The 14,299-nt window shown below is 34.2% G+C and overlaps 2 protein-coding genes across 3 annotated transcripts in view; one reads left to right on the top strand and one right to left on the bottom strand.

Moving 5' to 3' along the window:
* Positions 1-1,060: 1,060 nt before the first annotated feature.
* The window catches only part of LOC136820992 (adipocyte plasma membrane-associated protein-like), a 39,630-nt gene continuing 26,391 nt past the window's right edge, over positions 1,061-14,299 (top strand). Inside the window, exon 1 of the mRNA XM_067077225.1 lies at positions 1,061-1,177. Within this exon, the coding sequence (XP_066933326.1) occupies positions 1,062-1,177 (116 nt within the window). The 5' untranslated portion in view covers position 1,061. The remainder of the gene's footprint in view (positions 1,178-14,299) is intronic.
* Positions 1,754-14,299, bottom strand: part of LOC136820989 (uncharacterized) — a 33,634-nt gene continuing 21,088 nt past the window's right edge. Inside the window, exons 2-5 of one of the 2 annotated variants that reach the window (XM_067077221.1) lie at positions 11,033-11,098; positions 3,701-7,382; positions 2,973-3,047; positions 1,754-2,412 (exon numbers count right to left, since the gene is read on the bottom strand). In XM_067077221.1, coding sequence (XP_066933322.1) covers positions 3,013-3,047; positions 3,701-7,382 — 3,717 coding nt within the window. In that variant the 5' untranslated portion in view covers positions 11,033-11,098 and the 3' untranslated portion in view covers positions 1,754-2,412; positions 2,973-3,012. The remainder of the gene's footprint in view (positions 2,413-2,972; positions 3,048-3,700; positions 7,383-11,032; positions 11,099-14,299) is intronic. The other variant, XM_067077222.1, reaches the window with a different exon arrangement.

Raw genomic sequence — 14,299 nt, 5'->3', positions numbered from 1 at the left:
CAAGATGTTGTTGATTATTTGAATGAATTATACTCTAAATTTGTTATTGTACCGATTGATAAGACAGCAAACTATGTTGCTTTCATATGCAAACGTTTTTATGTAGAGGTAATTTTGTGGGAACTAGGAATTATTGGCAGAGGAAATGAAACTTATGTCAAAGTGCATTGTGACAAAATGGAGATTGTTGATGAAAATGTTTTGTATTCAAAACGTCTTGAGTTTACGATTTCGGACAAAGACTTGGATCTTCTAAGTATCTATTACACCCCTATCTCGCAGCCCCGTTGGAACTTTACACCACAGTAGGGACAAACATTTCTATCGAATTCACTTAACCCTATCTTACACCACCCTGGCACTATTTTCTTAAGATGCCGCCATCCACTAAAGGTATTTGTGCTCCTTATAGATATACTACCTGTTGTTTTGTAGAGGTCCGCGATTCAGACTATACTTTGATTAGAATCTGAAAAATAAGTATAAGCCTACAAAATGTTGATTTAGAATACCCACCAGGTCAGGTTCTTTGACTTTATTGCTAACATTGGTCATAAAACCCAGCTAAAATCCTGGAAACTCTTAACTTTTAAACTATCAAATACAAATTACTTCAAATTTGTATTGGCTTTTGATTATGATACTATCTACAATATATTGTAAAAAAAAAGACGTCATCATTTTTAGTTAATTTTACTCATCTTTAACATAGATTTTAAGATTGAAATGATATAGTATAACAATAACCGGAATGTTAGTTATTGGGTTTTCTATTCTCTTTCAGAAAATCAAAATAGAACTAAAAAAACTCATCCAGTTTAGCTTTCAATTGATTTTTTCTGTGGAACAGTTTTTCAATGGTTACCTCACAACCTCCCAAATATGATTTTCATGATGTCGTCATTACTGTTATTTGTAAATTAAAAGTTGTCAAAGAGTAGTGTGAAATACCCCCTGCTAATATCAAACTGTAAAAAGGTCGGTAGAAATAGGGTTAAGATCAATTTTCCATTGATAATTCACTGAATTTTACAAACAAATGGCATTTTTATTCACAGGATATGGCTGAGAAGACAATTCAGAGTCGTAGGAGAAGGCCTGGTACAGAAGAAAATGATGATCTGGAGAACATTTCTGAGGATGATGATAAAAAAGTAAAAAGAAACAAACCTCTGAGGTACGTTATTAAAGGTTTTTGTCCACTCATTGTAGAACTGTGTCTAATGTACTTTTAAAAACGCACGTTTTTTATAAGGACAAACTTTATAAGATAATAACAAGGCTTTGATGGAAAAATATTAAGAAAAAAGTTAAAATATTTTAGGGCTTTACAGACTATAAAACACCCGTTTCTTAAAAAATTGCACGATGGTGACAGTTTAGAAGATCTACTCTGGTACGTCTATTAGCCGGGGGGTTGAAAAATCTTTAAAAACTTAATAAGAGGGGGTTTGGAATAAAAATGTCCTGGGTGGAAAATTTTGAAGGGGTCGGAATAAGTAATGTCCTGAGTGGAAAATTTTCAAAAAGTTAGTAAAGGGTTGAGAAACTCTGGACGTTCTCATATGAAAATGCGTTGATCATTTATATTGATTAAATGTTAATTTTGGTTATGGCAAAAACTATGAAATTATAAAATTTACAAATAAGGAATCTTAGATAGATATATCATATTAGAATACTTGCTTAGTATAGGTGAAACAAAAAAGGCGATAAGATGTATAAAATCAATATAACGTGTTTACCTCCAACTTTTGATTAGAGTAGCTTAAGTGTTCAACTTGAGGGTCAATTTTTATAACCGAAGCTCGTCTTGTATATTTACGTGAATTAATTTTCAAGAAAGCCAGTAATCTCAAAATTGTTTAGAAATGAGCACATTCAGGCTCAGCAATAACTAAGATGTTCTAATGAATGAAGTGTGTAGTAATAGAATATTATACCAAGGACTCTCGTATCAAGCTAAATAAATAGGTCAAACAAATCACTTTAGTATAGGATATGTTTCCCTGAACACTTTCATATCAGTGAAAATGATTTAATAAGATTTTCATTAATCTAGCAAAAAGATAAACATAAGAACAACACTATTGAATAATTTTAAAATAAATGTTATATCAAAAATAGTTATAAAACCCAAAATTAAATATATTTAGTTGTGTATAAAATGCTTATTGCGAAAAAACTAATATTTTCGATAGAGTAAGAGTAATTTATGAAAATCAATCATCGTCATTGTAATCCACTCGTCCATAACCAGACAGAATAGATTGATACTGTGGTGAAAAATTCGTATAGGTTTATTATACATTGTACAAACAAAGTTCAACTTTCATTATTGTTGTTTAATTTACTCGATCCAATAATTGTTATCTATGTAGTTGTTGGTTTTGTTTCGTCTTTCGACCAACACTAAAAAATAAAAGAAAATCACAATAATTTTTTTTGCAGATGAAATGTGTATTTTACCAAAAATTAAAAAGTTAAAAACATGTTTTTGATTTTTGGAAAAATATATATTTAATGAAGCACTACTGTATAACTGCACTTTCTAATGTTCGCTGCGCATTTGCGCTATTGATATAAAAAGGTCATGTAGCTTTTCCATACCTGGATTTTCATGTTCATTTTCTTTTAAGGCACACTTTCTCACTGACCAAGCACCCTTTTCAAAAATTGGCAAGAATATTGTTCTCGATGGAAAATATACTCCATTTTTTGTACCCGCTAGAAGTAATCAAATAAACAAGTCCTCACTGCAAAATATTGTGCTATATTTCTAACCCCACTGACTTATCTGACTTGAAAATAATAAAATGCAAATCCTCAGCCATAAAGTCTATGACGAGGGGTGTTTCAATCCATTAAATCAAAAGATTAAGATTTTCTTTTTTGGTTTCTTCATAATCAGGAAAGGAACTGTTATCTTAGATTTGAGAAACTTCTAGTTACCAGTAGTAACTTCTACTTACGTGTGTGGTTATTTTATCAAAGTTCTTCTCCAACTAGAAATCATTCCAACTTTGTTGATTGCATCCTTTCAGTAACTATTTATAAATAAAATCGAAAAATAAAATTAACATTGTAATTTTTAAAAATGTATTGGGGATGAAAAAACTTTTCAAAAAGTTAGTCATTTGATAGATGATTAAATTAAAAATACATCAAAATATGAGTAAATCAATTTCAGCATGCGAAATATTTTAAGCAGCTTTAGATATTTGAGAGCTCTAAGCTTTTATCCCAAGCCATTGTGTGATCCGTAAAAATAATGTCATATGTAGCATACGTAAAAATCAATCCCTTGAATTAGAGATTTTCAATTTTCAATTTTAAAGAGATGGTTTGCGAAAAAATATGGTTCAAATGAAACTTAGCACCAAATCCTGTTTTGACAAAAACTAAAAAATCTCTAATGAAGCAAATCTTTAAAAAGGTGAAGCTTTAGAACATGTGCCTTATTTTTGACGACTGATAGAATTTAGCTGTTTCTTTGTTTTCAAGTTGTATAATAATCTAGCGGAAATTTTTACTTTCAATCTTAAATTTGAATAAATACCATGCAGGCCGCTCAACCCCGTGCATGATTTAGTGGCTTCTACCTATAAGAATCGCATCTACCCCATTCGGGCTTTTACTTCATTGGTTTCGTCCTTCTCAATTTGGGGGAAATAAAAATGAATATAAAGTTTGAACTTACCTGGTGGAACATCTACACCTTCTTCTTTTTGCTTTCGTTTCTGTTCGTGCTGTTCTTTCATTTCGACTGCTTCAAGATAAATCGAATGGTGATCACCAAACCGTTGCAAAGATATCTTTTCAACTTCAGACAAGTGATCCATTGCTTCTTCAATCTTTTTCATACCAAACAAGCAGTGTGCCAAATTGATTCTGATGGAGAGAATAATTGGATGTTCTTTATCCAACACCTGTAAACCATCTTCAAGGGCTTGTAATAAAGTATCATGGGCTTTATCAAAAAGTCCTTTTTCTGCTAAACATCGCCCGATAACGTTTGTCGTTTGTAAAACTTCCAGATGGGATTTGTCGAATGTTTCAAACTGTTTTGTTTGTGTTGATTCAAGAATTTCCAACGCATCGTCAAAGCGTCCTTTCATTGATAGAACATGACCGATATGGAAATCGTTTCTCAAGTATCGATCGTGATGGTCACCCAAAACTTCTGACAATAACGGTTTGGATGATTCGAAAATTTGTAACGCTTCGTCGAATGCTTTCATTCTCTTCAAGCATTCTCCGATATAGATTTTGCCAATCAAGTAATTCCCGTGTCTCTGGCCTATTGTTTCATTCCATACTATTTCGATTTCTTTGAAGATACTTAATGCGTCCTCGTAATGAGATAAATTCATTAAACATTGTCCGATGTTGTGCTTCGTGGTGAGGTAATTGTTTTGACGCTCACCGAGGGTTTCCTTTTGAACGGTTTCGATTTCTTTAAATATACGTAATGCGTCATGATAATGAGATAAATTCATTAAACATTGTCCGATGTTGTGTTTTGTGGTGAGGTAACTGTTGTGACGTTCACCGAGAGTGTCCCTTCGAACGGTTTCGATTTCTTTAAATATACGTAATGCTTCATGATAATGAGTTAAATTCATTAAACAGTGTCCGATGTTATGTTTTGTGGCGAGGTAACTGTTGTGACGTTCACCGAGAGTGTCCCTTCGAACGGTTTCGATTTCTTTAAAAATACGTAATGCGTCATGATAATGAGATAACTTCATTAAACTGTGCCCGATGTTGTGCTTTGTGGTGAGGTAACTGTTGTGACGTTCACCGAGGGTGTCCTTTTGAACGATTTCAATTTCTTTAAATATACGTAATGCGTCATGATTATGAGATAAATTCATTAAACAGTGTCCGATGTTATGTTTTGTGGCGAGGTAACTGTTGTGACGTTCACCGAGGGTTTCCTTTTGAACGGTTTCGATTTCTTTAAATATACGTAATGCGTCATTATATCGAGATAAATTAATTAAACAGTGTCCGATGTTGTGTTTTGTGGAGAGGTAATTGTTGTGACGTTCACCGAGGGTGTCCTTTCGAACGGTTTCGATTTCTTTAAAGATACTTAATGCGTCATTATATCGAGATAAATTCATTAAACAGTGTCCGATGTTGTGTTTTGTGGTGAGGTAACTGTTGTGACGTTCACCGAGGGTGTCCTTGTGAACGGTTTCGATTTCTTTAAATATACGTAATGCTTCATGATAATGAGATAAATTCATTAAACAGTGTCCGATGTTGTGTTTTGTGGAGAGGTAATTGTTGTGACGTTCACCGAGGGTGTCCTTTCGAACGGTTTCGATTTCTTTAAAGATACTTAATGCGTCATGATAATGAGATAAATTCATTAAACAGCATCCAATCTCATGTTTCGTGGTGAGGTAATCGTTGTGACGTTCACCGAGGGTTTCCTTTCGAACGGTTTCCTTTCGAACGGTTTCAATTTCTTTAAATATACGTAATGCGTCATGATAATGAGAAAGGTTATTTAAAGTGTTTGCATAATTATGTTTAGTTTTTAAATACAAGTCTTTTCTTTCATAACCATCTGTATGTGAAAGTTTTTCCATAATTTTTTTCAAGCAGTCACAAAGTCTTCTCATATCTCCTTGTGTTTCAAAGAGATGAATCAAATCATTCTGTACATCAATGAATTTCATAAGAAAGATATTCTCAACATCTTTTTCACAGATGAAAAGAAAGTGCTGGTACCAGTAGTTACCATCCATTTTTTGTCTTTGACTTCTGCAATTTCTCATGTCTTCAATAAAGGTATTTGCTAGCTCCTGATAGACTGGTTCTTTGACATTTGGAACGTAAGCTTTGATGAACGTTTGAGTTAATTCGTGACAGTTTATTTGGTTTTCCAGAAAGCCTGTTCCTGTGTTCGTGGTTTCAATGATTGAGTACTTGGCCAATAAAGATAAGATCTTATTTAGAACAAATACATCATCAACAAATTTGATCAGTAATCCTTTCCTGATGTCTTTTCCATCCAAGTAGGATATTTTGTTTAGAAGATCAATAACTTCTTGACCACCTTCCTGTAATAATCTATTATAAGTCAAAGACAAAGTAGTATAAACTGAAGGGTTTCCGATTTCTTGTGTTCCCTCTGAAAGAAGTTCTTTTTGTCTTTTATCGAATATGGTTAGGTACATTTCAACAGTTAGTCCATTCTCATTAATAAATGAAAAAGCCTGCTGTAGAGCAAGGGGTAGATAGCTGAGAGATTTTAGAAGTTTTTGGTTTGCTTCTTTATCTTTGCGTGCTTCTACATCGTGGATATTTGTCTCTAAGAACTGTTCAGCCTCTTCGTTAGAAAATTTTCCTATCTTGATAACATCGAATCGTTGATCCCATTCACTGCATTGTGAGGTGATGAGAAAATGTGGTGCTTCCTTTTTGGTCTGAGGAATCAAATCGACCAAAGCAACCTGATTGATGACATTGTCTAGAACAAACAATACTTTACGTGGTTTATTCACATCCTGTCTTACTGAGAAGTAATCGTAAACAAGATTTGAAAGCTCTTTCAATGATTTGACTGAACCATTTTGATTATAGATCTGATTGATGCCACATCGGTTGGCGATCTCGGTGAATGATTTTTCGATGTTGACAAAGTTGTTACAATTAATCCAACAAACAATATCCTCATAATAAACATTACGATAGGATTGCCAATATTCGCGAGCAGTTTCCGACTTTCCACTGCCCCCAATCCCACTGATTACAACAGAGAATTTGAAGTCATCGTGGTGTTGACTGTAAACTGCTTGGTGAATATTGCTGATCAGGTTTGCTCTTCTGAAGTGGTTGGCGACTGGCGGTAGACAGGCATAATTGAAAGAAGCCTTGGTCATCAGTTCTTTCACTTTAGAATCAACAATCCGTATATTACATATGTCATCAAATTCAGCCTTGGATAGCCCTAGCTGTAATAAGTGTGGTTCTGCATCTCTGAGTATGGCATTGAACTCCGGTAGACTGACTTTGGTACCGCCATGTTGGATCCTATTCCTGATTTTTATCAAATCTTTCATATTTTCTCCGAAGAACTCTCTAGTTACAAAAAAGAGAAGTGTACTGTCAAACTGGTCAAGGTAGACCATTCCAGAAGTTGGAAGGAGTAATTTGTACTGCTCATCTTTGATGACATTTTTTTTCCTCAGTTTATCGATTGTAGTTTTATGTGATTGAAAGAATTGAAATAGTTTTGCTGGATCTCGTGTGCTCAGTTTTATGTATATTCTCTCTCGTAGTTGATTGTCTAATTTACCAAGTAGAACCTGGCAACGAAACCCTCTTTCTTGGTCATCGTCAGTATGTGATTGTGTACTCAGCATCTGTAATGTAAAGAAAGAAAAACCTCTGCCCACCAAATCGTTAAGAATGAATTTCCTTAATATTCTACTTAGCTTTCATTATTTTAACTCAGTCACGCCCATTTGTGGGTATTTTACAGACTGGTGTTATGGTCCAAGAAATTTACTCTCGTGCTCTTGTTCCTATAATAACTTGTTGGAAGAAAAACTAAATACTCTTGTCTCCCGAATAGACGGGGAATAAGCAGGGGGGTAGGAAAAATTTTCTAAATTCTAATAAGCGGGGGATGGAATAAGAGGGGGGGTAATTTGAAGACAGAATTCTTTAACTGATATCAATTTCAACAACAAAAAAGAAATTTTAACAGATGAACACGTAAAATAAAAACCAATACTAACAAAAAGGAAAAATTTAACAAGTTTAAGGTCTATCTACACGGTAGTAAAATATTAAATTATTCAAATTGCGGGAGGATCTTAATAACAGCGGGGGATGGATTTTTTTCTCTTAACAATTAGCGGGGGAACGTCTATTCGGGAGACAAGAGTACTTTTGAGAATGATATGACATTTACTGACGTTTTTGGGACCAAAATTCAGAAGGAGTCAATAAGCCTGTTTCCCCAAGATATCTGTTCTCCCCTTCCAAATGATAGCTTTTACTCGAAAAAGTGGTAAACAGATTAGAATTTTTACGAAGGACGATTTCCTTACAATCATCTGCTTCCCCGCTTCAGCGGATGACGTCATCATTGGAGAACGGATCAATATTTCTAGGAGAAATTTCTGGGAAATAGATATATCTGTTTCCAAAAAGCCCGGGAGAAAAAGATAAAGATTTCTAGGAGAGGAAAACAGATATCCAATTCCTTAAAGGCTTTGGAAAACATGATCAAAATTTTAACTCTTGAAATTGTGGAGTCAGATCAAATTCTATAGGGAAGACAGTCTGAGATTAAAACTTTGGTAGAAATGATAAGACTATGCTTGGGGAAGAGATATTTAAGAAAAGGTCCTCACTAGATGCTTTCAAAAATTAGCAATCTTTGTCATTTTTCAGAATTCATAAAATGTATTGCTTAATTCAAATCAACAATTCTCAATAGACTAAACTCGGTTGGTCTCTATGGTCAAAATGGTACATTTAAGTACTAATATATCACTTCCCAAAATTGGGGTGATGGACTATATATGTGTGCATAAATTCAGCGAAAATCATTTTAAAGTTTGTCTCAGTATAATTTGCAGCTGATCATTGGTGATCATAGCACAATCATACAGGGAGATTCTTTTCCCATCTTCATTTTTCACTTATATTTTCTGACCTTTCTAGAAAATTTTCTATTTGATGATATTGCCCTCCTGAATGTAAAACTGCTATATAGTTCGGAGTTCTTTCAAAATTTATAGCCTTTTTATTTCTTCTGGAAATGATTTTGCTCGTTGATTCAAGATACAAAGGTGTCGTATTTCTAAGGGATCTATTACTTTTCATCGGGGATCTTTGGAAGTCTTGTGTACAGCTGCAGGGTACTAACCAATAGCCGGGTGCCAATGTATGAATATCAAGTTCAAGTAAGTACCTGGTACTACATTCAGGGCGGGGGCGGTGGGGATGGGTATATATCTCTTGTTTTAAGCTAGTACCTGGTGCTGAATTTAAGTTTTGGGTGCTAGGTGAATTAGGCAAGAACTTTGCCAATTCAGCACTATTACTTTCGTTATATTCTGATTTTGAAAAATTCGATTGTCGCAGAAAAACTCTCAAACATTTTGGTGAGGTGAACTTGACTGTTGGGTATTACAAGGTTTTATTCCAGGGTGATGTACCCATGTTTTTCTCAAAAACCGGCTTATAAACAAGTAAGCATTCCCTTTATTTAAAAAAAAGATAATATTAAAAAGGGGGTCCCCTTTTCCCCAAAAAAGTTTATAACAAAGTACTAAATGGGGATTTTGGTACCTATGACAACGGGTACCAAGGGTAAGTACCCTCTTCGGTTAGTACCCTCTTCGGTAAGTACCCAACAAAAGCCTATCGTAATACTTTCGCTATGCGAAATTAATTATAAAAAAATGATGAAAAAAGTAAACAAACGACAAATCCAATACTTTTTGTACCTACCTCCGGGTACCCCGGTGGAGGTCCTATAAATTAACCCATGTCCGTTCGCTCGTTCGTTCGTCCGTCTGTTACAAGCTTTTCTCAGGATTAGCTCATTAGTTTTTTTTTATTTTTGGCACAATGATGCAAAATGGTAATGCCCAAAATGTGACGGAGCCCGATTTTTGAGAAAAATTTATTCGGGCAAATTTGGGCCAAAAACTACCTAAAAATAGGGTTTTTTAGACTTTGTGCAATATCCTGTCATTACTTTTTTCTGATTTTTTGTACAAAGATGGAGGGCAAAATTCTCTAAAGAATGGCTGAAGTGGTTTTTCGCGGAAAATTCTTATTTGCCTTAAAAAACGGATTTTCGTATTTTGGGGAAATTTCCTTCAACCAAATAAGAAAATGTAGCTTTTCTCAATGTTGACTCATTATTTTTTTCTGAATTTTTGCACAATGATGCGAAATGGCAATGCCTAAAATGTGACGGAGCCCGATTTTCGAAAAAAATATATTTGGGCAAATTTGGGCTAAAAACTACCTAAAAATAGGGTTTTTTGGACTTTGTGCAAAATCCTGTCATTACTTTTTTCTGATTTTTTGTACAAAGTTGGAGGGCAAGATTCTCTAAAGAATGGCTGAAGTGGTTTTTTCCGGAAAATTCTTATTCGCCTTAAAAAACGGATTTTCGTATTTTGGGGAAATTCCCTTCAACCAAATGAGAAAATATAGCTTTTCTCAATGTTGACTGATTATTTTTTTCTGATTTTTTGCACGATGATGCAAAATGGCAATGCCTAAAATATAACGGAGCCCGATTTTCGAAAAACATTTTTTTCCGCCGAAAATGCCGGAAATATGCCGGAATTCGCCGTTTTTCTGGATTTTCATCGGATTTTTTTCTTATAATTGGTTGTTTTTTCATTCAAAACATTATTAATAGCAATGCCCACCATGCATCAAGCATGTTTCAATTTTCAAACAAATTGATTTTTGAAGCCGGAACTATTCAAAAACCGCCGGAACAACCTATTTTCGCTGGAAAGACAGTATTTCTTGAATTTCTCGAGCTGTGCTTTATATCTTTTTATGAAATTTCGCTGTAAACCACGTCGCTGTATTTTGCTGCAGATTAAACTTGCAATAGGATCTATTTTTCTATATGTTCACTGAATATTTCCAAACCACTCTCCCGCTGCAATTTCTATTTTTTATAAGAACTCTTTATTATAAGCACTATTCCCGCGTTCCTGTGTCCAAGGAAAGACAGACGCTTGCTAGTCTACTCTCCCCCCTCCCCCCATCAACAATCAATGATGAATTTATTGCGTTATGCATTTTCGCTAAACGCTATATTTTCCAACTGATTTTTTTTATTTTTCTCCTCGCATTGCTATCTAACTTTCATCATCAGGTAGGTCCATTCAGCATCTAGCTTGTTTTTTGTAATTTTATTTGTAAATAAGGAAAATGGGAATTTAAAAGTATGATCTTGACACGGATACAGAAAACTGTCTATACACAAAAAAACTCCAAGATAGGAATATTTTTTCAAGAATACCTTTGAATCGACTTCGGTTGTTCTTGATCGATTTTGCTTGAGCCTTGAGCCTGGAAGGGTTTAACCCTGAAAATTAAAATAGAGGAAAAATTAGTATTCGAAAATGCACAAAAACTAAAATCTTTCATGGAATAATGAAAAATTCAGTGATAGTTGGTGGTTTTTTTTATTGTTTTATAATATAAAAAAGATCAAATCATAAAAATGTACAAAATATTATCTCTGTCTTACCAGACCCCTTATGCTGAAGTATTTGTACACTTTATGTACGCGTTTTTAGCCGATCAAATTGCTCATATTTTAATGTTGGCGATAACTATTCGTACAATGATTTGGTATAAACGCTTTTTATATTTATATAAAAATATATTTTCATAAAACTGTAATCTGTACAAAAAAATTCAAGGAGAAAAGATATAGCTAAAAGCATAGTTTGCAGAGGGGTATGAACCCCCCTAGGTTTATTTCATCCCCCCCTATATACCCATCCCCCCCTTTTGTAATGAAATCTTATCCCCCCTTTTTTTTACAGAAAATCCGTTTCGAAGGAAACTCGCTTTCCCACCTACCAGCAAAATTATCAACAAGAAAGAGTATGAAGTATTATAGTCACGAGCCAACAATGACAGAAAATAACTGTGACAATTTGTATTTGATTAGAAAATTGACCAAAATTTCCAAACCCCCCCCTTTTTTATTTGATCCCCCCCTACATTCCCATCCCCCCTAGTTTTTTCGGCAGATCTCGGTACCCCCCCTACAAAGGCCCTCCAGAAAGTTGGCATCCCCCCTATTAAAAAGGGGGGGGTGCAAACTATGTAAAAGCAATGCCTCATTTAAAAGATAATCTATTTAAACCTTGTTTCTATGGAAACATAAAAAACGTTATTGACAATAATATCTCAGGGATTTCAAACATTTGAACAGACTATTTATTGAGTTAAATGCTGAGTTCTCATAATACATCAGTAGCAATCAGTAGCTTGTATTATCAAGGAATTATAATTCATTTCTTACCATATTCACAGCCATTAAAAAGTTACTTTATTCGTCAGGGAGAATAGGAGAGGTTTATCATAATTGTAGAATAGTACTTGTAGCCATGGTAACACCCCTGCCTCAGGGACTCGGTGCAAAGGTTTTGGCAAATATGAATGAAAGGACCGATAAATATAAATTCATTTATCAACTTTTGACCGAATGATTTTAAAACTGACCGACAAAACTTTAAAATATTATACTTTGAAAATTTTTCATAAGCTTTTCCAAGGAAGAATGTTTTTACGCGAATTCACGCAGCCAGTATCTCCACAGAGTTTGATGCAGGATTATCTCTCCATCGGGAGACTTTGCCCTACTGACTAGAATTAACTGCATAAATTCAAAGGATTTTCTCATATACTCATACTTGTATGTTCTTTGGACAAAGTAAAAGTGGAGTATGTAAGGACATTTCTCTGAAAGTAATGGAGACTATATAAACTTAATTTCAAAAAGATGTAGTGATTAAGGAGGCGCAACCATGGTTTGCGTGGACGAGGGAAATTTTTGATTTTTGACTCTCTTGTGTAGGCTAAAATCACTCCTTTATTACGAATTTTGCAACTTTGAAAAATAAAAATAAAAACAATTTCAACTAATTTATTTGTGTCCTATCAAAGTTTTCATGCTTCATTTTTATTAACCCAGCAACTTGCATATTCATCAATTTTTCTCTAGTCATCAAGCCTACCTGAAGGTCATCATTATTTTCGCTTCTGATTTACGAGCTTGAATGATCGACCCACGACTGACCTATTTTTTGAGAAAAGCTTTACTGAAAAACGGAAAAACATTTTGCTCTTGCCTTTTTATTAAAGATAAGGACTTTTCATACATATTGGATATATTCTAGGACCATCTGTTTAGATCATAACTTGCTACTACTTTTGACGAGGCGGTGATATGGATAATTATACAGTTTTGATTGCGAGCGAAGGGGAGATTCTATTGGGGTGAACCTTTTGATCTGAGAATTCTACTGGGGTACGTCAAAATCATAAAATTTTGAGTGGGGTATGTGTGGATTCATCGTATCTTTCAATGGGGTCATTTTCAGCTACATTATTCCAGTGGGGTGAGTGATTTATCTACTGGGGTGAAAGAATGGGCGATTTTTGGGAATATTTTTCACTGGGGTGGATCCCACTGGGTCACAAAGGCAGGGGTGTTTCTTTGGTAAATATGAACAAAATTCGATTTTAGGAAGGCTGAACTGAGATCCAGTTGCGCTGCTAAAACTCGCTAAAATCAAGAAAAACGTGTTCAAAAAGTTTGGTTTATTAAAAAACAGGCCCTGTAAATTTTGGTGTATTATGGGTGAAATGGGAAAATTTATCAATTTTGGCAAATCAGGATGGAAATTTTACCAATTATTTTCCTTGGTAGACGGCTTCCGAATGGGGTTCCTTTTTCCAGGTACAAAAAGGGGGGAAGTGGTACCTAAGATAGATTTTTCTGGAAACCAAGGTCAGTACTCTATGACCTCTATGGATTAGTACCCTACGACTGTTCCCCTCCCCTTCCTCACTAACCAACTGATTTTTTTGCTACGAAAAACCGCAAAAACTGATGATTTATCAAATCCCCTAAAAACTTTAACCCTATATGTATCTCAACAAAGTCTTTTCAAAATTCTGACGTCAACTAAATTATATCAGCAAAAACTAGGATTTTTAGTTTTTTTGCTTATTTCTGCTTTTTTTGAAATAATCATTTTCTTCGAAGGATCGACTTTAGTGAGATACATCTTTAGGGAATTGGATGAACCATTGTTGAGAAATTCAATTTTTAGTTTTCATGAAGTAGTCCATTATGACGCCATATAAGTTTTTGCGTTTTTTGCGATATCATTATTTCGTGATATTCAAATAAAAGAGAAGAGTTCAAATTACTGAGAGAATATCTAGCTTCAGGCATGCAGCATGCAGGCATGTTGCGTTCAATCAATTTTTGACGACATTTCTGGTCAAAAAATTGAATTTCGATGGTAATTTTCAATTTTCAATTTTCGAGTTAAAAAATTGAAAATTGAATTTTGATTGAAAGTTTCAATTTTATTTTTATTTCTGCCAGAAATGAACTGAAATTTCCAGTATCATCTTTGATCTTCTAATATAAACTTTTTGTATTGAAAATTGAAAATAATATTTTCAAATACTGAAATTTTGTCGTGAAGAATTGAATTTGACAAAACCAAACCAATTTGTAAAAAAAACGTCTCGGATA

The sequence above is a fragment of the Clytia hemisphaerica genome, unplaced genomic scaffold (assembly GCF_902728285.1).
Source record: "Clytia hemisphaerica strain Z4C2 unplaced genomic scaffold, Clytia hemisphaerica genome assembly, whole genome shotgun sequence".
Lineage (NCBI taxonomy): Eukaryota > Metazoa > Cnidaria > Hydrozoa > Leptothecata > Clytiidae > Clytia > Clytia hemisphaerica.
Note: the sequence above shows the minus strand (reverse complement) of the source record. Positions and strands in the feature narration are given on the sequence as shown.